The sequence below is a fragment of the Pteropus vampyrus genome, unplaced genomic scaffold (genome assembly GCF_000151845.1).
Source record: "Pteropus vampyrus isolate Shadow unplaced genomic scaffold, Pvam_2.0 Scaffold124, whole genome shotgun sequence".
Lineage (NCBI taxonomy): Eukaryota > Metazoa > Chordata > Mammalia > Chiroptera > Pteropodidae > Pteropus > Pteropus vampyrus.
In genome coordinates this window covers 2,542,086-2,560,671 of record NW_011888905.1, presented here as the reverse complement: position 1 = coordinate 2,560,671, position 18,586 = coordinate 2,542,086, and the positions used below count along the sequence as shown (strand labels likewise).

Below are 18,586 nucleotides of genomic sequence, written 5' to 3'. Positions count from 1 at the left end.
TTGGCTGAACTGTCTCACTCCCACATCCTCCCCCAGGGATCTCTGGATCTGGTCCTTTTCCTGCATCTGGCTTGGGTTTGGGGATCTCTTCAGGAGTTTGGGGGTTGCGTTCTGTTACCTTGGGTCATGCAGAGTTGGTATATCTTGTTTTCATTTTTATTTTGGGGTAGTTTGCATTGTGTTAATTCTTCGGTTAGCTTGCGGAATTTCTCCGAAAGTTTTGTTGCTGGAAGCCAGCTTGATCTATTCACTTGATTTTGTCTGTCTTTTATTCCTGTTTTTTGTCCCAGAATGGCTTCAGTTCTGTGCAGGCCACGCAGTTACAGACCACGCAATCTGTCGAAGGTGAGTGTGCACCAGGCCTTGCCCTCTCAGTTGTAGTGTTTTTCCTCCTCTCTCAAGAATTTTGCATTTCTTGGGTCGTAGTGGGAAGGGCTCTGGGTCGGCGATCACAACGTCTGGTTGTCTTAGCTCGGGGCTGCCTGGCTCTTTCACTCTCAGCCCATCTGAAGTTTCACGTTCTCTATCCTAAAATGGCGATCGTCCCGCTGGCGCTCTTCACTAGATGGATGCAGTCAGCGCTGTGAAATGCCTGGAATTTGAAAAAAAAAGCTTCTACCTAAACACAAACGACCCATTATTAAATAACTCGCACTCTTGTCTTTGGGGCGGGCTGGGGCTGTGGTCACCTCTTTGTTTCTTATAGACACTCCCCTTCCTCTGTTGACGCGTACTCCTTTCTTTCCAGGTGCTACAGGCTCTGCCGTGAAATCTGACTCACCTTCCACTTCTAGCATCCCCCCACTCAGCGAAACGGTCTCTGCAGCCTCCTTACTGACGACGACCAATCAGCACTCGTCCTCCCTGGGTGGCTTGAGCCACAGTGAGGAGATTCCAAATACTGCCACCACACAACACAGCAGGTGATTGGGGCGACGGTCGCAGGGTGGGGTTGGCGGGTGGCAGCTGGTGTAAGTGCTCTGGTTCTACCTCATCCCCTTTACCTGGCAGAGACCACCTTAGCTCAGCGGATAGGTGACCTAGCTGCAGGAAGTAAAGACAGGAGGCTGTTTTCCTTTTCGACATCCATTCTTGCCGTAATGGCTCACGACCCCCGGCTGACCGCATGGTTGTACTTACGTACGGTCTCAGCTCTCCGTCGCCCTCGTTCTGCCCTTTCCTTGCCTGCGTGCTCATCTGAAGCTTCAGGCAACCATGACACCGCGGCTGATGGGAACCTCTTTGCCCTTTTTTTTTTTCTTACAGCACGTTGTCCACGCAGCAGAACTCCCTGTCCACATCAGCATCTTCCGGGCGCACTTCGACGTCCACTCTTCTGGTAAGCATGGGGCTGTGACGGGGAAATGTGGTTTTTTTTTACGTCGACCGCTAGCCAACCATAAGGTTCTCCCACGAAGGGATTCTTAAAAATTTCTTCATGCGGTGGCAAAATGATAATTGATCTGAGGCTGCAGGAAAGGAGTAAAAAGGATGTTTAAAGAGAGGCAGAAAAATCCAGAAATGTTGCAGAGCCGTGGGCCAATTTTCAAAGCCCTGGAAGTGATTTTTCTGAAAATTTATGTAACTTTTTTTGAACTCCAAAGCTGATGGGGCTTTGTATGCTCCGACAAATTCTGTAAGCACGTCCCTTTCTGACTGGTATGGCCGTTCTCATTCCTGGCTCTGGGATATGCACTAGAACTTGCACTGTTTTCTCGGCCACAAACTGGCCTCTCGTAAACTAGTGAAGGAGAGTATGGGAGAGAAAGCTCTGATACGTTTTTCACGTTTAAACTGTCTGCTCACTGGTCGATGGCGTTGGTTTCTGGGGGGTTTGTCCCCAGTCTCTCCACTGCCTTTCTGAACAGTGACGATGATGTGCAGTGGGTCTCTGTCACCATCCCTCCCAGAGGAATCTTGGGGTAACGTGTACCTGGAGAAGAGCTAGCAATTCTTGTCACTGCTTTGCCAGAGGAGCACCCAGTCCCCTGCCTCAGCCTTTTTAGCTGGGCAGTTGCCGTGGTGACGTAATTGGTAGGCGGGGTTTCTCCTGGCCCGCTGCTAGGCTAACCACCGTTTCCCTCCTTCTCTCTTCCATGCCCCGCCCCCCTCTGAAGCACACGAGCGTGGAGAGTGAGGCGAATCTCCATTCTTCCTCCAGCACTTTCTCCACCACGTCCAGCACGGTCTCTGCACCCCCCGCAGCGGTCAGCGTCTCCTCCGGTCTCAGTAGTGGCAGTAGCCTGGGCCTCAGCCTCGGCAGCAGCTCCACCGTCACAGCCTCGACACGAAGCTCAGTTGCCACGACTTCAGGTAGCCATGCGTCGAGGGCGGATGGCATTCCCTTGGGATCAAGGAGAGGGATAACACAGGGTGAAGATGCGGTTTCTCTTTTAGGAAAAGCTCCTCCTAACCTCCCGCCTGGGGTCCCGCCGTTGTTGCCTAATCCGTACATCATGGCTCCGGGGCTGTTACATGCCTACCCGGTAAGTGAGCGGAAGGGCCTTCTCCAGAGGAGGGGTCCTGGTGGGGTGGCTGCTCTTCACGGCTCTGGCTTCAGGAGGGAGACCAAAATTAAAATACAGGATGAACGAGTGGATATTATGTGAGAGCAAACAAGTTTCTAATCTTCGTAGATTTGGAGGGAAATCCCAGTGTTCAGAGAGGAAGGCCTAAACCGAGGCCAGGCCCTCTGTTTCCTATTATGTCTGTGTGAGACACATAGTCTGGGCCTCAGAAGCCAGAGGCCCAAGTGCCGTTCAGTTTCTTAGAGAACTCTGTTTCTTCTAGTCGAATCGATTCCTTGTCTCTGGGGTCTTTGCTGGCTCTGGCCTGGGCAGAGCAGTCCCCACTCAGTCTGAGACCGTCTGTGAGTGGGTGGCTGACAGGAACAATGTTTTGCCCTGTTCTGTCAGCTTTTTCTGTCAGCTTCAGCTATTTAGTGCCTATTAAGATGAAGGTATTTATTAAAAATTTTTGTTCTCAGAGAGAGGGTCTAGATGAACATTATATAGACAGCACATTCGATAGCACTCGGTATGTTTTTTAGTAATCACATGCTACCTTAGTACTCACACATTAGGGAAAACAGGAGTAAAATGTGAACTTTTTCTGAGGAAGATACATTTTAAGCTGTGATTTGAAGGCTATAGGAGACAGACGGGGGTGGACGAGGAGGTAGAGCAGGTCGTTGGTGCGTAGCCCACATCTGCGCCCTGCTGCCCTGAGGTCAGGCAGGCTGGGTCCGCAGCAGCTCAGGGGAATCTTGCAGGCCATCCATGAGCCACTTAAGCTCTGTAGTGCACTTTTTTCCTCGTAAAGAGCTGAAGGCAGTGTTCTGTCTCTTGTTTTTCCTCAGAACGAGGGTGAATTTTGTTGATTCACCTTGTCTCTTAGCTGCTTTGTTGCTGCCATCATGACTGGTCCACGTCATATTGTTAACGCTTGTGTCTTTCAGCCCCAAGTGTATGGTTATGACGACTTGCAGATGCTTCAGACGAGATTTCCGTTGGTGAGTATGTACAGTAGAGCTTAGGAAAAGAGCAATCTTAAAATTAGTGTTGGGGGGATTCTTTTAAACGTTCAGTTGATAAGTCACAGATGCCTCTGTCCCAAACCATACCCCCGTGCACACAATGTGATTTAAGGTGCATCAGAATGTAGGGGTTGGGGGACTAGTTCTAACAGAAGGTAATTTTTTTTTTTTTTTTAAATCAGAGTTGTGGCACTTTTGGCGTAAACAGGTTTTAACATAATCTGTACCGGGACTCCAGAGCTCTCAGGATGCTTTCTGTATGTTTCTCAAACACTTCAGATTCCAGAAAGATCTATTTTCTGAGCCACCGTAGACCACTTGGGTGAGATCTGGAGCTTCGAGAGCACCTCTGGTCCTGGTGTGCTTGGCGTGCTCTCTGGCACGCATGCCCGTAGACCTTGCCTGACGGCGTTCGTGGCCAGGCAGGGGGGACAGTGCATGCAAGAATACTCGGAGCCCGCGCCAGCTCCTGCCAACTAACTGGGTGGCTGGACAAGTAGCGTTGCTCCCACAGCTGCTCCTCGGCCTGTGGAGTTACCTGCTGGGGCCCCATTGGCACTGAGTCTGCCCTTCTGTCTCACTCCCTTAGGATTACTACAGCATCCCGTTTCCCACGCCCACCACGCCGCTGACTGGGAGGGACGGTAGCCTGGCCAGCAACCCTTATTCCGGTAGGACTGGGGAAGGGCTGAGTAAAGGAAGATTGTGTTGAGATTGGTGGCAGGGACCTGGTTAGTGGCAGCAAGGGACCCAGTTCCGTGAGGGTCTTCTTCGGCAGCAGTGTGGAATGGGCGTGGAGGGCCAGGATGCGTCAGTTTGAATCCCGCTGCAGATGGGCACGTGGCAGCTTGTCCTCCTCATCTCTCCCTCCGTCCTCTCCGTGATTCCAGAGGCGGGTTTTCCTCAGCCATTTTCCAGCATTTTCCAGGAAGGGAATGGCTGAACCGGCCTTCCTCTGCTCGTCCCTGCTCGTCCCTGCTCCTCTGCCCCACTCAGTGGCAGTCTTGTGGCCTTGCTAGGCCGTGGGCCTTCTTTTTTTGCCTGAATTGTCATTCTCATTGACCTGTCCTTCTTGTTCTAGTCCAGCACGAGTATCCCCCATGGACGGGGAGGGGAGGGGAGGCGGGAATGAAAGATGAGTCAGGCGGGGATGGCACGCAGGAGCTTTATTCTGGGAGGCTGGCCCGCCACAGCACGACGGGGCCCTGGCCAGCACTGTTTTGTGCGCTGAGCGATGCCGGATGTCGCCTCAGAGGGGCGTTGTTCAGGGACTCGAGCTTCAACAGTTTTCTGACAGGACTTTCTGGACTCGTGTGAAACCAGCAGTAGTCCTGCACTGCTGTCGGCGGGGCTTGGGGTGGAAGAGGCAGCTACCTTTGGCTTGTCCCGACACAGGTGACCTCACAAAGTTCGGCCGCGGGGATGCCTCCTCCCCGGCCCCGGCCACAACCTTGGCCCAGCCCCAGCAGAACCAGACGCAGACACACCACACCACACAGCAGACGTTCCTGAACCCGGCGCTGCCTCCCGGCTACAGCTACACCAGCCTGCCGTACTACACAGGGGTGCCGGGGCTCCCCAGCACCTTCCAGTACGGGCCTGCCGTGTTCCCTGTGAGTACCTGGGCTAGGCCTTCCCTCGTGGGAAGGCATCCCACCCCGGGCACTCTCCCAGCTGCTTTCAAAGATTTCAGTGTGTGAGGAGGAGCACTTTCTGCCTCTGGCCTGTTTCCAGTCTGGGAGGGTGTGCGGCCAGGATTGGGGGTACGGGGAGGAGAGGGGTTCTCGGGTGTCAGAATGAGCCCGAGGGAACGCAGCAGCATCCACCTCTGCTCCGTCAGGCTGCTGGTCATCCCCGCTACCACTGTCCCCTCCCCCGTCCATAGAACCATTTCTTGACCTCACTGGTTGATTTGAGGAAGCTCAGTAGGAGACCCCATTTCAGCAAGCGCACCGCAGCGGGCCTGCGCCCAGGCAGGTGGCATCAATTGCCCAGTTCCTGGAGGAGGACAGCAGGGTGGGTGGTCCCTGCCACCATCTCACTGTGGCTCTGCCCTCTGCTCCCCAGGTGGCTCCTACCTCTTCTAAGCAGCATGGCGTGAACGTCAGCGTGAATGCATCGGCCACCCCCTTCCAGCAGCCAAGCGGGTACGGGTCTCACGGATACAACACTGGTAAGCCTTGCCCCGCTCTCGGTGTCCGTGGGGTGTCACTAAGTACGCTGCAGGGAGCAAGTCGGCCCTTGGCGAGGGCGCACTGCCATCCACCCACGGCTGTTCGTGTCCAGCTGCGTGGGGGGTTCTCCCAGCAGCGGCAGAGGGACCTGACCCTGGAGCCTGTGTCCACTGCCCGCAACAGGGCTGCCCTGAGGCAAGCGTTAGCTATTAGCTGTGCCGCTGGCCTCGTCTGTGGGGAGCAGGGCAGGGGGCCCCAAGGTTTTACTGAGGTGAGTGTCAATTTGTAGGGTGCTGACAGCATAGAAGGGGGTGTGCTTACTGACTGAGGGTGAGCGGGTTTCTGGCCTGTGTGCGGCGATCTTCTGGCTGAAGTCCCTTTGTGGTGCTGCTTTTCTCATGCAGCCCCTTCTTGTTCCCTAGCTGGGAGGCCTATGGTGTGTAGATTGTCAGGGCACGAGTATGTCACAGCAAGAGGAAGTGTGGGGCACTTCCGGACCACCGCAGTAAAGTGGTCGTTGCTGGCAGAGGGTCTGCCTTCACCTTCTAAAAGCCACAATGCCCGTGAGGCGCGCAGAAGTGGGCTGCGCCTGCGTTCCCGCGTTCCGCAGCGGAGAGCCGGCCTCTCAGTTCCTTCCTGTGTCTGGATGGGCTCCGCAGACCCTGTCTGCACATCTCACGGCAGAGAGGGAGATGGAGGGATCCTGACCTAGATTCATAGCCTGTCCCTCGTTTTCCCATACCTGACATCTGCTCTCCACTTTAGAGTACACGGAGTAAGGAGGAGTCTGAATTTAAAAATTCTGTCTACTCTTTGCAGTGACTTGTAGAAGAATGTGGATGGGAAGGAGGGTGTTCAGTTACTGGGGGTTGGGGTGGGAGTTGAGGGATGTCCTTCAAAATTCTTGGCTCAGCTATGATTTCATGGTGATTTGGCTGGAGCTGCATCTGTGTTCATCACCCTTAAGTGGGCTCCAGGTGGGTAAATTGCTCAAAGTTTTCGACCAGGAAACTGAGCTGAGCAGAGGGCAGTAGGTCTGGGAACTAACAAGTGGAACTTTGAACTGTGTTGTATGACTTAGGTCAAGATTTCAACTAAAGAAATGGTGAGACACCCATTGAAATTTCATACCGAGTCTGTGTGTGGCTACCCCTCTCCCTGAGCAAGGCCCACCCTACTCGGTGGGAAGGGTTATCAGCCTTTTGATGAGAGGGGCCCCATTCCAGGAATCTTAGATTTAAATCTTAGCTGGACCAAGTTCAGGAATTTTAAGAGGTAGGTGACTGGTAATCTGAGAGAATGGCGTACCTGGTTCTGGAAATCCTGGCTGCTTACCTCCCTTAGAGTTTTGAAAATGTTCTGTAACAGCCCTTTTGAGACCCCCCCAGTTCATGACCCCGCAGAGGGTTCTTGTCATCTCATTCTTCATCAATCTCTCAATTCATTTATTTTTATGTATTTGATTCCTTTTAGGAAGAAAATATCCACCCCCTTACAAGCATTTCTGGACGGCAGAGAGCTAATTTGGCCCAAGGCTGGGGGCTGTGTTTTGTGTGTGTGTATGTTTGCACTGAAGTCTTGTTTCAGAAACCAGAGCACTGAGGAGAGCCTGCCGAGCTGTGGCCACGGCCTGCGTGGCTTGGGGAAATGAGTTGGTGGATGCCTTCTGGGCTCTTGAACTTGCCCGTCCCCCGCTTCCCCTCCTCCATGTGTCTGACCCTGTCTTACCCATTTCGAGTCCGAGCGGTGCAGCACCTCCGAAGCATCGATGCACACACACCCGCTGTTGCTTTTGATTTCTGGAAGGCATGTGGTTGCAACTTGTAACAAAAACCTTTGTAGTCTTCAATAAACTGTGGTGTTTCTTTAGCTAACTCTGGCGTTCTTTCCGTGCATGTCTCTCTGGACACTAGGATCCAGTGTTGTGCTGTGGATGAAGGGTGGAGGGTGGCCTTTTCAGTCGGACCCCCGCACAGCCAGAGAACTGGTGACGTCTCAGTATGGCTTTACGCAAGTGGGGGAGGGAAAGTCTCTTCCCAACCTGTCGCTTGGTTGGTAGCGGGCTGGGTGGAAACCCCCGCTCTCCGTGCTGGGTGTAGCTGTCACTCCCATTTAGTCTTCCCCTCGCCTCTGACGTGAGCGGAGGGGGGAGGACGGACAGGTGTGGAGCGTCGTGTCGTGGTGAAAGGCAGCAGAGGTGGTGTTCAGAGCTGTTGTCGGGAGCTAGCTTCCAAGGCGTAATTCCCACATCTGGTTCCGCGGGGCCGAGTGGCTGACTGAGCTCTCCTAGCCTCGAGTGACCAGGTAGTCGATGACTCGGGCCGCGGAAACCGTGCTAGCCTGGAACGGTGTGCTTGGTCCCTCGGTGGCTTTTCAGGGATGGTGGAGTATTCGTCGTATTGTACTTGCTGGAGAGGTCTGGTTAGACGTCTTGACTCGGGAAGTCTTGTCCCCACTCGGCCCAGCTGGCACTCCACCGGCTCTTCATGCGTGGAGTTCACCCGGGCAGTGAGAATGTCCCCCCCCCCGCCGCCCCGTGTCAGCTGGGAACCCCGCTGTCACACTTCCGTGCATTCGTTCCCAGCCCGCGAGTGATTTTGTCCCAACTTCCCTAGGGGCCGCCATGCTGGGAGAGGTTGGTTCTCGCTTCTCCCACGGTGTTCGTCATGGTCATCGCTGTTTGGATTGGGGGTCCAGGGGGCTTTGACTGTTGGTGGGAAAGCGGGCGAACTCCAGTCTGAGGAGCTTTCTCGTAACTGGTGGCGCGTGGGCAGGGGACCAACAGCACTCTTCTCCAGTGTCTGATCCTTACACTGAGGCCATACGGCTCCTACCAAGAGAAGTCCCCTTTCTCCTGCATTTCCAGTTCCTTCAACCAATGTCCAAGTTACGGCCTCTGGACTCTGGAAAGAATGAGGTCAGGTAGGGAGGGGCACAGTGGAACTAAATTCCTCCCTTCACCCAGCTGGGAGGCCAGTTGGTCATTTCTCCCCGCTGTGTGAGATGGCCGAGGGCGTTGGCAAGCCGTCTGAGCCTTTGCAGTAAAGGTCAAGCATCCCTTTTTCTTTCTCTCTAAAATGTTCTGTATATATCCTGTGTATTCCATCTCTCAACCCTTCCACACACACCTCATCAGCTTAGCCTTCTCCATAACTGAGCGCCTGTTTTTAAACTTTAGCCTGTTGCCAGTGATTTGCCAGACGGGCACCTGGACCTGGGGTTTGAAAAGGGAAAGGGCAAAAATAAAACATACTCATCAGCTGCTGCATCGTCCTGCTTTTTCTCTTCAGTGCCTTGAAAGTGTAGGGCTGGCGCTTTGGGGATGGGGGCGCGTCTGCTCCTGCTTCGCTTCCTGGAGCTCTTTTCTTTTTCCTACTTGGTGTTCGCTGCTCCCGGGAGCTCTCTGGACTCGTGACGCGGGAGGGGTTTCCAGGTTAAGATGCCACTTCTGTTGCGAAGGTTCTAAACTGCGTACTTAAGGGGAGCTCAACTTTTGACGCTGCCTTTGTCCTAGGCATTGGGAGGATTTGGGTTCTGGAGTTGGAAGGGGGATTGCTATTGAATTGTGGGTGAACAGAGGATTCCTCGTTCGGGATTTGGTCACTTTAGTACAGTGCTTCTAGAAAACTCTTCCGTCAAAGTGCTCCTAGCCAGGATCCAAGGGCACACACTGAAATGAAAAGATTTTCTGAAGATTCATTTTATCTCATTTCATGAGAACGAATATGTCTTTTAAAAACGTGCTTTAAACTCCTAGTTAAGTTTGAGTTACTTTACCTCAGATCTTTGCATAAAATTTCTCCAGTAAGACACTGGGTTACTTTACCCGATGGCTTTCTCGTGTCTCCTTGATGCCCCCTTCGCAGGAGGTAGCGTGTGTATTTCAGTCTGAGTACGAATTAGAATGAAGAATCATACCACTCCGGGTTCCTTAAGGTTGCAGTGGTGGCAGGGAGGTTTTCAGCAGGACGCGTGCAAGCTGCTGGAGTGTGGATCAGAGCCTTCATCTCCTGGAGACGCTCAAGCTGTGGACCAGAATAGCATTCGGATGTTGTGTTCCACCTAGGCTGTAGGAGATGGTCCACTCCTCTGTCTACCTTCCTTACTCTTCACGCTTCACATGTGTAAATGGACATTCACGTTTGTGGCGGCTCTTTAAGTCATAAGGACATAGCCTAGAAGCGCCAAGACTGGAGAAGCTGGACTGAGTGAGCCGAAGCTCTGAGAATGAGGCGTGAATTGGACTGGTCCTCTGGTACGGAACCTGTGCCGTAGAGGCACGGATTCTGAGCCCGGCAGCATCTCTGAGAGCCAGACTACTTGTCTTCCAGAGCAAGACTGAGTGGCGATGGGGTAGATTGATTTGACGTGGACGTGAAAGTTTAATACATTCCCGTTGGGCTTTGCCACAGTGGTGTTCTGAAAACTTTGCTAGTGAGGTTTGCTCTGCCTCCTTGTACCTTCAGAAAACAACTCACCTCACTCCCATGTACTCAGTACACACCTGGAAAGGGCAAGGGAACCCTTAGCGAGCCTTTATGTCGTGAGCTTTTATCCCTCAGGACTGACTTGAGGCTGGAAGAACAGACCAGAATTCCCTTGCAGGGCTGTAGCCAGAAAGAGTGCACGTGTCTCCTCCTCCCAGGGAGAGGGGTCAGGCAGCCGGGCCGAGCTAATCCTGTCTGTTTCCTTCCCCTCAGGTGTGTCAGTCACCTCCAGTAACACGGGCGTGCCAGATATCTCGGGTTCTGTGTACTCCAAAACCCAGGTAGGTGCCTGGCTCTGGCCGGAAGTCGAGAGAGACAGACACAGGAGGTGGAGTCACAGTGGTAGGAAGTCCAGGGAAAACCCGCACAGCCCTGAGGTGTCAGGAAGTGAGCGGGCGCTGGGCTTAAGGTTCTCCAGGAAGTTCACCTTTAGCCCTGTGGGGAGAAGACGAGAGAAATGCGACGGGGTGAGGTGGCGTGTGATTTCCTGCGCAGCTGTCCCGGCCCCCTCTGCTGGCCCCCTCCCAGCCTTTCCGTAGCTTTCCAAGACAACGGGTGTGGCATGAAGGGGAGCGAGTTTATAACAGAGTGGGAAAGGGGACACCCCCATGATGAAAGTGAGGCATTCTCATTACCCACAAACTTGTATCGCGTCGCTCAGTTCTCTCCCCTCCGCGAGTATTTGAGTTTGCTGTAGCGTGTCCGGCGGAGCTTTTTTCTTTTTTCTTTTTTTGGCCCAGTGCTCAAGGTGCCTCCATGGAGTTCGCATCCTTCCCCAGCTCCAGGGGTGGGGTGCTGAGAGGCAGCAGATCGCTCCGTGTTCGGATGCGACGGGTTTTATGGTGTTTCCACACCCATCCTCTCATTCGGTCCTTACGCCGAGAGGTCGGGAGCATTCCCCGTTTCACGTCTGAGAAAACAGGCTGAGAGACGGAGTCATTTTCTCAGGATCACACAGCCGTTAAAGGGCAGAGCTCAGGCTGAGGCCTGAGTGTCCTCCAGGCGCAGCGTCCTTTCTGGGACAGCACGCTGCCTTCCGAGGGTGGGAGAGCTCGGGCTCAGCAGTCCTGAGGCTTCGTTCGCTGATCCCTTCTCTCTCTCCTCCTCCTCCCGCCCTCGCGGACAGCAGTCCTTTGAGAAACAAGGTTTCCATTCCGGTACTCCTGCCGCCTCCTTCAACTTGCCTTCAGCCCTGGGAAGTGGGGGGCCCATCAATCCGGCCACAGCTGCTGCCTACCCGCCCGCCCCCTTCATGCACATCCTGACCCCCCACCAGCAGCCGCACTCCCAGATCCTGCACCATCACCTACAGCAGGATGGCCAGGTAACAGCCCGCCCTCTCTCCTCTCCCTTCCTCTTCCTTCCTGTCCCTTAAAACTGCCTTCCCTTTCCTCTTCTTCCCTTCCTCACCGCGCCCTCCACCCGATCCTCCCCAGCGCCAGCCATGGGCACACAGCACACACAGACACAAGCGCACATAACACGAGTGGCCGGCAAAGGAGATGTCAGAGAAGGGGCCAGACCGAACAGACCTTTTTTGCCCAGTTCCTTTGGTGCCTTTCTCCTCCACCTCCGCCCGTAGTGCAGTTGTCCTCGTCCCGTCAGGCCTGGGTCACACCTCCCCTCTTACCTCTCCCAGCCCTCCCCCTTCCCTCACATTGTAGCTTTCCCTTCTAATGGTGGAGTTCTATTGTCAAAGTTTGTCCCTTTATTTTCCATATATCCTGGTTCTGCCTCAGCTACCATATTTGCAGATGATTCTCTGTTGCCAGCGCCAGCAGGAGGAGCAGGTAATGAAACTGAATGGTGATGTGCTTGAACCCACTCCTTTCCAGCCCCCATTTCACCTCACAGCCGCAGGGAACTTGAAGAGAGAGACTGCACGGTCACGATCGGGATACACACACACAGACACCTCGCTGAGCTCTCTGGCCTCCCGTCCCTCTCTGGTCCTCCCCTCCTCAACGCCCTCTTTCTCTCTCTCCCCTCCCCCGACCCTGGAAGCACTTGGTTACGGGATGGAAAGGGTTCTCAGGGCAGCATCCGGAGCTTGGGGCTCCCGCCTCGCCTGAGGTGGGCTCACAGAGGCATCTGTGCTAGGGCCGGGGGCCACGGGGTGGCGCAGGTGACCTCTCCTCCGCCACAGGTGGCCGGGAGCTGGGGTCAGGGCTTCTTTGCTGAGGCCTGGGGGTCGGTGAGAGTGAAATCGCCTGTGGTCACTCGTCCCCAAGAGGCCAGAGTTCTGGAGAGGAGCCTTCCCTCGCGGGCAGGGGCCTTGCGAAGGAGCAGAACTGCTTCGCGCTCATCTCTCCAGGCGTCTTGCTCTTTCCGTCTTTCCCCCGTTTAAGAGTTGGAGGTGCTCTTTCGTCAGAGGGGCCCTAGCAGCTGTGTAAACCAAATTTTCTGTGGGCGAGAAGTGAGCTTCAGAGTAGTTTCTAAGCACGGGGAATGGGAGGGCAAGACGATTTCAAAGTCTCTGCCTGAACCTGTCACAAATTTGTCCCACTAACTAGACACCTTTTTCCTCTCCATCATCCTCCCATTCCCCTGCAGACGGGCAGCGGGCAACGTAGCCAGACCAGCTCCATCCCGCAGAAGCCCCAGACCAACAAGTCTGCCTACAACAGCTACAGCTGGGGGGCCAACTGAGGCCCTGACCCTCCTCCCAGCCCCATCCGCTGAGAGGGCTTCTCAGCCTGGCAACTATGGAAACAGCATCAGAGAGAGAAAGGAGTGTGGGGGTTCCGCCGCCCCCACCCCCAGGGGCCCGCCCCATGCCTCAGCTTCATGTCTGTCCATTCCCACACCACCCCACTCTGTTGTATGTATGATAGGATTTGTATTTTCTCCTTTCTTTTCTCCCTTTCCTCTCCTCCTTTCCCCTTGCATTCAAGATTATGAAACTTTGCTGTGGGCCCTGCCCTTCCTTCTCCTCCTGTTCACCCTGGTGGTGTATGGGGGACGGGGGAGGGGGGACCCCCAAATATATATCAGCCCAACAGCCCTGTGTCTCCTCCTTTATTATTAGGAAACAAAACAACAACAACAAAAAATGGCGTCATGAATATGAACAGCATTGTCAGATGAATTAGTTGAAGTGTTTTTTTTTTTGTACTGTGTCCTCAAATTTAATGGATTAATGTGTCTTGTATATATAAAAAGAAAACCTCTACCTTCAGCCTCTGCCCATTCTTGCTCCGTCTAGGCCATCCTCAGTCTCGTCGATGACCAGCTTGGTGAATAAGTATTACTCTACCACCTGGGCCGCCTCTAGCAGGCCCCGAAGGCAGTGGAATAAAGTGAAATCTTCGCCCTTTAAGAACTCCTGACCTTAATGCGCTAGTGTCTTGACCTTGAGGGGGGCTCCCTTCCCTCCTTCCCCGAGAATGGTACGGCCTGTTGCCTGGAAGGAGCCACCACCAATCTTCATTTCCTCCAGAAATGCCACCTCCACCGCAGACTGCGCCAGTACAAGGGGTGGGGTAGCGGATGTGGGTGGACGGGGGCAGGAGGGAGGGGCTGAGGGGCAGCCGAGCAGAGAGGAGCAGAGAGGAGGGCACCGCGCAGGGGCCGCAGGAGGAAATGGGGGGCCCCCTTCTGCGGGCGGGCGACAGCGGCCAGTGCGTACGCTTCCGTAGCTACACCCACCCCCACCCCACCCCACCCCGAACCGGAGTCTAGAGGGAGACTGGGCGGGGCTGCGGTGGGGGTGCAGGGAGGGTGGGGATGCCCGGAGCCCCAAGTTCCCACTTTCCTCCCGAGTCTCCCCACTGGGTTTTCCTCGCTCGCGAAGCCCTTGTTCGGCCGGTCGCAGAACCTGCCCAGGGGCGTCGACAGAACCCTGTGGCCGGAACAAACTCGGTACTTGGACGGAGCGAGTGGGGTGCGGGTGTCCCCGCGGGTCCCGGCTCCGGGGGACTCGGTGCTAGGAGCCCTGCTGAAACGCACTGCCCGTCCCTCTTAGACTCGGGTCAGTCGAGGAACGGCCGGGGAAGGGCGGGCGGGCGGGCGGCCCCCCGGCGGCTCGGCCGGGCTCCGTCTGGCGTCGGATCCTCCGAACACCTCACGGGCCGAGCCGGCTCAGGAGGCAGGTGGTCGCCGGGGCGGGACAGTCCAGACGCCCGCGCCCTCCCGGCAAACAACCGCGGAGCAGAGCGTTTCGCAGCCGAGAGCGCCACCCGCGTCCGCGCCGGCGCGTTTACGACAGTGTCCGCCTCACAGGCCCGCTTTCCGGCACCGCGGGCTGACGCGTCTCCGTTTCCGACGGCGGAGCGCAGGCGGCCCGCGGCGTGAATGGGCCTCCGGTGGGGGCGGTGGTTCGAGTCCCGATGCGGGAATGAGCCTCTTTGACCTCTTTCGCGGCTTTTTCGGCTTTTCCGGACCTCGGAGGTGAGGACGGGTCCGGGTCGGACGGGGGGCGGGGTCTTCGGAGGGGAGCTCGACCCCTAACAGCCTGCTTTTGGAAGAACATCCTCTTCCCCACTCCCAACTCATGCGGCAAGGACAGAAGTCACAACATTGAGCACTCACCCCGAGGAGGAACCCAAGCGGTCGTTAAGAGGAGGAGAAACAGCAGCTTAAGCCTTTCTCCAGCCTGGGGTGATGCAACAGGGCCCGGCGGGGGAGACAATGGGGCTCTGGGGAGGAGGGCAGTGAGCGAGCGAGCAGGACCTGGGGAGAGGGGCGGGCCCGGGGGACGCCGAAGGAAAGCTGAGGGGAGGACTGACTGTGATTACAAACTAAAGCGAAACCGAACCCCGATGGCCAGCCTTCTGACCCTCACCTCGACTGCCCAGACCCCTGTGACTCTTCCATTTTGCCCCCCACGGGGCGACTTTTTGGTTTAAGTAGTGCTGAATTTTTGGTGGCCAATCTGCCTCCACCCCCAGCCGCAGAGATCCCTTTTTTGGAGGGATGACTCGAGATGAAGATGAGGACGACGAGGAAGAAGAAGGAGCCTCGTGGGGCCCTGGGAGCGCGAGGTTTGAGGAGGGTCCCCAGTCCCCGGAGGAGTTTGCCTTTGGCTTCAGCTTCAGCCCGGGAGGAGGGATGCGTTTCCATGACAACTTCGGCTTCGATGACCTCTTCCGGGACTTCAACAGCATCTTCAGCGAGATGGGAGCCTGGACCTTGCCTTCCCGGCCCCCTGGTGCGTGGCTGCCCCGGAGGGAGGTGGGCGGGCGGGCCTGTGGTTTCTGCTGGCTTGTTGGTAAAATAAAGAGCCTGGAGAAAGCCGGTGGGGCGTGGGGGGTGGGGGGTGCGCGCTGGCCAGTGTGACGAGACTGATGACTTCAGGAGGGGTTTAAAGATCCAGCTCTCTCCCACCCCCAGCGTTCATCTACCCGCCACCTTTCTGCAGAACTCCCAGGTCTTGAGTCAGAGACACCTGATGAGAGACAGCAGGAGGGACAGACCCTTCGGGACTCGATGCTTAAGTATCCAGATAGTCACCAGCCCAGGATCTTTGGAGGGGTGTCGGAGAGTGATACACAAAGTGACCCCCCGAAACCAGCACCAGACTGGGGCTCCCAGAGACCTTTTCGTAAGGTGAGTACGTCTGGGCCTGAAACGCGAGCCCGCGGGAGACACGCGTGTGCACGGGCTGGAACCCTCGGCCCTCCGCTTAGTGTGTCGTTTTCTGTATCAAGCTGCTTGTTGGATTTTTCTTTGGGGAAAATGGGAGTTCTGCTCCTGTAAAAACAAACAAAAGACACCAAAAAAACCCTCCCCACTGGTCTGTATGATTCTCGGACGAGGCAGGGTAGTTGGGACAGGACAGAAAAGCATAGGTCCGGGTGGGCTCTCTGGCAGAAGGACTCGCGAACTAGCTAGGAAGGAGGAAGGGGTGCGTGAGTAAAGGATCTCGGATGGGCTTATCTCCCGGGAAACGGTGGTTTTGGAACTTGGGAAGAGTTCGGGTTCCTGTGACTCCTCAAGTTTCAGATCGAAAAGTGTCATTTCATATACTTTGGCTTCTTCTGCAGTTGGACGATATGTGGCCTTTGACCCCCCACTCTAGAGCCAGAGAGGACAAGGGTGAGTCTGCAGGGAGAGGACGTTTGCCAGCTCCCTTCGTCCTCCCTGCTCGAATCCCTTCGTGCCGCGCTCGTCCCCTTCTCTCCCGCATACTCTTTGGAGGGGTGTCGGAGAGTGTTTCCTCTCTCTCCTCCTGTAGATCTTGATTCCCAGGTTTCCCAGGAGGGCCTCGGCCCGGTTCTGCAGCCCCAGCCCAAATCCTACTTCAAGAGCGTCTCTGTGACCAAGATCACCAGGCCGGACGGGGTGAGCTGGGGGGGGGGAAGGGGACTGGGGGGGGGGAAGGGGATTGGCCAGCGGGTGCCCTGGAAAGGGATCTGTGTGAAGAAACCAGCGGGACCCGCCTTTGGTGACATTGGGGCGCGGTGGGGCTTCTCCTTGTAGACGGTAGAGGAGCGCCGGACCGTGGTGGACAGCGAGGGCCGGACAGAGACCACAGTCACCCGTCAGGGGCCAGACGGCAGTCCCGGAGACGGTGAGTGGCCATCTTCGGAGTCCTCGGGAAAGGGACACGTCACGCCTCCGCGCCACAGTCGCACCCTCTCGTCGCCTCTGCCGTTCAGCGTGTCCGCGTGTCTCGCTTCTTCCTCAGATCCAGAGTCACCAGCAGCTCCAGCCCTGGACGATGACGCCTCGTCCGTCCTGGACTTGTTCCTTGGCCGTTGGTTCCGGTCCCGGTAGTCCTGTTGACCCTCAGAGGCCTTCTGGTTCTGTCCACCTCGCACCCTTTGCTCGCCGTCGACGGGCTTAGCTTCTCCTGCCACCTCAGGGCCTTGGGTGTGTGGAAAAGTGAATCGTGGGTATGTCAGTCCATCACTCACTCAGACTGTCCAATAAAACCTTTATTTATGCTAATTCTTCAGTCTTGGTTTTGTCAAGGCTGTTCCACTTTCTAGCACCATCCAGGGTTTCCCAAGTTATCTTGGCTCACGACCTTCTTGTTTCTTAGCTTTTCGTTCCACTCCCAAAGTCGGGGTCAGGTGCCCGGAGGAAATCATGTTGGCTGTGGAGGAGGCGGGATCACTGGCCGTAATTCCAGGGGAATTTCTAGGTGGAGCTGCATCGGAAGTGTGTGTGGACGTGCAGGGCTGACTGCTTCCCTGGGTGTGGGGTCGCGGTGATTGAATGGTTCGCGAGATAAGTTAAGGAAGCCTGTGGGCAAAAGGTCTTCCTTTGTTGTCTGTGCTTTCATTTTGTTAATGTAAGAGAAACTGTAACTAAGCACAGACATTACTGGATCATCTTCTCGTTCAAAAAAATTTTAGCCCCGTGGTTTAGAGCAGCAGGTCCTACAAGTTTATTTACCTCTGTCGCCTCTGAAAATCCTACTAATATGACAGTGAAGGAGATTTTCTAAAGAGGCACACAACGGGAACGGAGAACAGTGATAGTAAAGAAGTTTTGTCTTTTCATTTTCTTATATATTTTGGTGAACAGAATTTGATTTACTGTAGCCATATTTATCTTTTCGTTTATGGTTAATGCTCTTTATATCTTAGAAATCTCTCCTAACCCAGGGTTAAATGGATGCTGTCTCTTATTCCCTGTAAGTTTTATAGTTTTGCCTTTTACATTTAGGCGTTTAAATCTACCTGGAATTTGTCTTCCTATATGATATGAATTAGGGAACCAATTTATATCCATTTGGAAAAAATACACACACACACACACACACACACACAAATATTACAAATACACACAACATACATAACCCCGTGCGGGTCTTTTACTCTCTTCTGTTAATCTATTTCTCCACCTTTGTGCCTGTATCACACTTTTAAATACTGTTGTTATCTTTATCAGTACAAGTCCTCCCACCTTTTTAACAAAATTCTTCTAGTATATAAATACAGATGATCTTTAGAGTACCACCCTATTCACAGATGGAGAAGCCAGAGATTATCAGACATCTGTGGACAGCCTCCATCATGAAGGATGGACACAAACCTAAGAAGCACCTTGGAAGAAACAGACTATGCAGAAAAATGAAAATTTAGCAAGGAGACAAGTCTTAACTGTCCTTTGAAATGTGAGGTGACGTATTCATAAAACCAGAACCGAATGCTACAAAAGAGGAGTAAACAAAACAAATTTTGGGGAGTCAAAAAAAAAAATAAAACTAGAATGATATAAATCATCCATGAAATAAGAAAATATCTCAGAAGTAAAGGATTATCACTTTCTAACCCGAAAGGACCCACCGCACGCTAGACACCAAGGATGAAAATAAACCCACTCCAAGGCTCATCGTGTGAAACTGCAGAAGGCTCGAGACAGGAGAAGCCTGAAGGTGAGTGGGAAGCGAGGTCACGTACAGAGGGTCAGGGAACGAATGTTCTCTAACTTTTAACAGC

At 54.5% G+C, this 18,586-nt stretch overlaps 2 protein-coding genes and 1 non-coding gene across 32 annotated transcripts in view; all 3 read left to right on the top strand.

Annotated features, from left to right (window-relative positions):
- UBAP2L (ubiquitin associated protein 2 like) overlaps positions 1 to 13,531 on the top strand; it is a 39,623-nt gene extending 26,092 nt beyond the window's left edge. For 6 of the 27 annotated variants that reach the window (XM_011366463.2, XM_023534359.1, XM_023534358.1 and 3 more), the window contains 10 exons: positions 291 to 345; positions 749 to 923; positions 1,267 to 1,339; positions 2,118 to 2,313; positions 2,398 to 2,486; positions 3,458 to 3,511; positions 4,125 to 4,206; positions 4,931 to 5,148; positions 5,603 to 5,708; positions 7,183 to 7,583. In XM_011366463.2, coding sequence (XP_011364765.1) covers positions 291 to 345; positions 749 to 923; positions 1,267 to 1,339; positions 2,118 to 2,313; positions 2,398 to 2,486; positions 3,458 to 3,511; positions 4,125 to 4,206; positions 4,931 to 5,148; positions 5,603 to 5,708; positions 7,183 to 7,232 — 1,098 coding nt within the window. In that variant the 3' untranslated portion in view covers positions 7,233 to 7,583. Of the gene's footprint in view, positions 1 to 290; positions 346 to 748; positions 924 to 1,266; positions 1,340 to 2,117; positions 2,314 to 2,379; positions 2,487 to 3,457; positions 3,512 to 4,124; positions 4,207 to 4,930; positions 5,149 to 5,602; positions 5,709 to 7,182; positions 7,584 to 10,409; positions 10,478 to 11,322; positions 11,521 to 11,935; positions 12,346 to 12,749; positions 13,375 to 13,401 lie in introns of those variants that run through there. The other 21 variants (XM_023534352.1, XM_023534351.1, XM_023534350.1 and 18 more) reach the window with 15 other exon arrangements.
- LOC111743896 lies at positions 3,917 to 4,051 on the top strand. The gene has a single exon (XR_002781924.1). It is a non-coding gene; the product is annotated as a small nucleolar RNA SNORA58 (small nucleolar RNA).
- A 696-nt stretch (positions 13,532 to 14,227) lies between the features above and the next one.
- Positions 14,228 to 18,396, top strand: HAX1 (HCLS1 associated protein X-1). Of its 4 annotated transcripts, none has more exons than XR_896253.2 (8): positions 14,228 to 14,585; positions 15,086 to 15,345; positions 15,556 to 15,743; positions 16,181 to 16,232; positions 16,372 to 16,478; positions 16,617 to 16,707; positions 16,825 to 17,032; positions 18,116 to 18,396. XR_896253.2 is itself a non-coding variant. In XM_011366444.2 (8 exons), exons 3-8 carry the CDS (start codon positions 15,111 to 15,113, stop codon positions 16,911 to 16,913), a joined length of 762 nt encoding a protein of 253 aa, XP_011364746.1. In that variant the 5' UTR covers positions 14,429 to 14,585; positions 14,704 to 14,795; positions 15,086 to 15,110; the 3' UTR covers positions 16,914 to 17,087. The 4 variants fall into 4 exon arrangements, 3 of the variants coding, with proteins under 3 accessions (XP_011364745.1, XP_011364746.1, XP_011364747.1); XM_011366444.2 differs by lacking the exon at positions 18,116 to 18,396 and adding an exon at positions 14,704 to 14,795 and having other exon boundaries at positions 14,429 to 14,585; positions 16,825 to 17,087; XM_011366445.2 differs by lacking the exon at positions 18,116 to 18,396 and adding an exon at positions 14,699 to 14,795 and having other exon boundaries at positions 14,446 to 14,585; positions 16,825 to 17,087.
- The last annotated feature ends 190 nt before the right edge of the window (positions 18,397 to 18,586 follow it).

Coding starts and splice junctions, on each gene's coding strand:
- HAX1 (XM_011366443.2), top strand. CDS start 14,533: ATGAGCCTCTTTGACCTCTTTCGCGGCTTTTTCGGCTTTTCCGGACCT. Junction 15,744..16,180: donor CCCAGAGACCTTTTCGTAAG/GTGAGTACGTCT, acceptor CTTCTTCTGCAG/TTGGACGATATGTGGCCTTT. Junction 16,479..16,616: donor AGATCACCAGGCCGGACGGG/GTGAGCTGGGGG, acceptor TTCTCCTTGTAG/ACGGTAGAGGAGCGCCGGAC.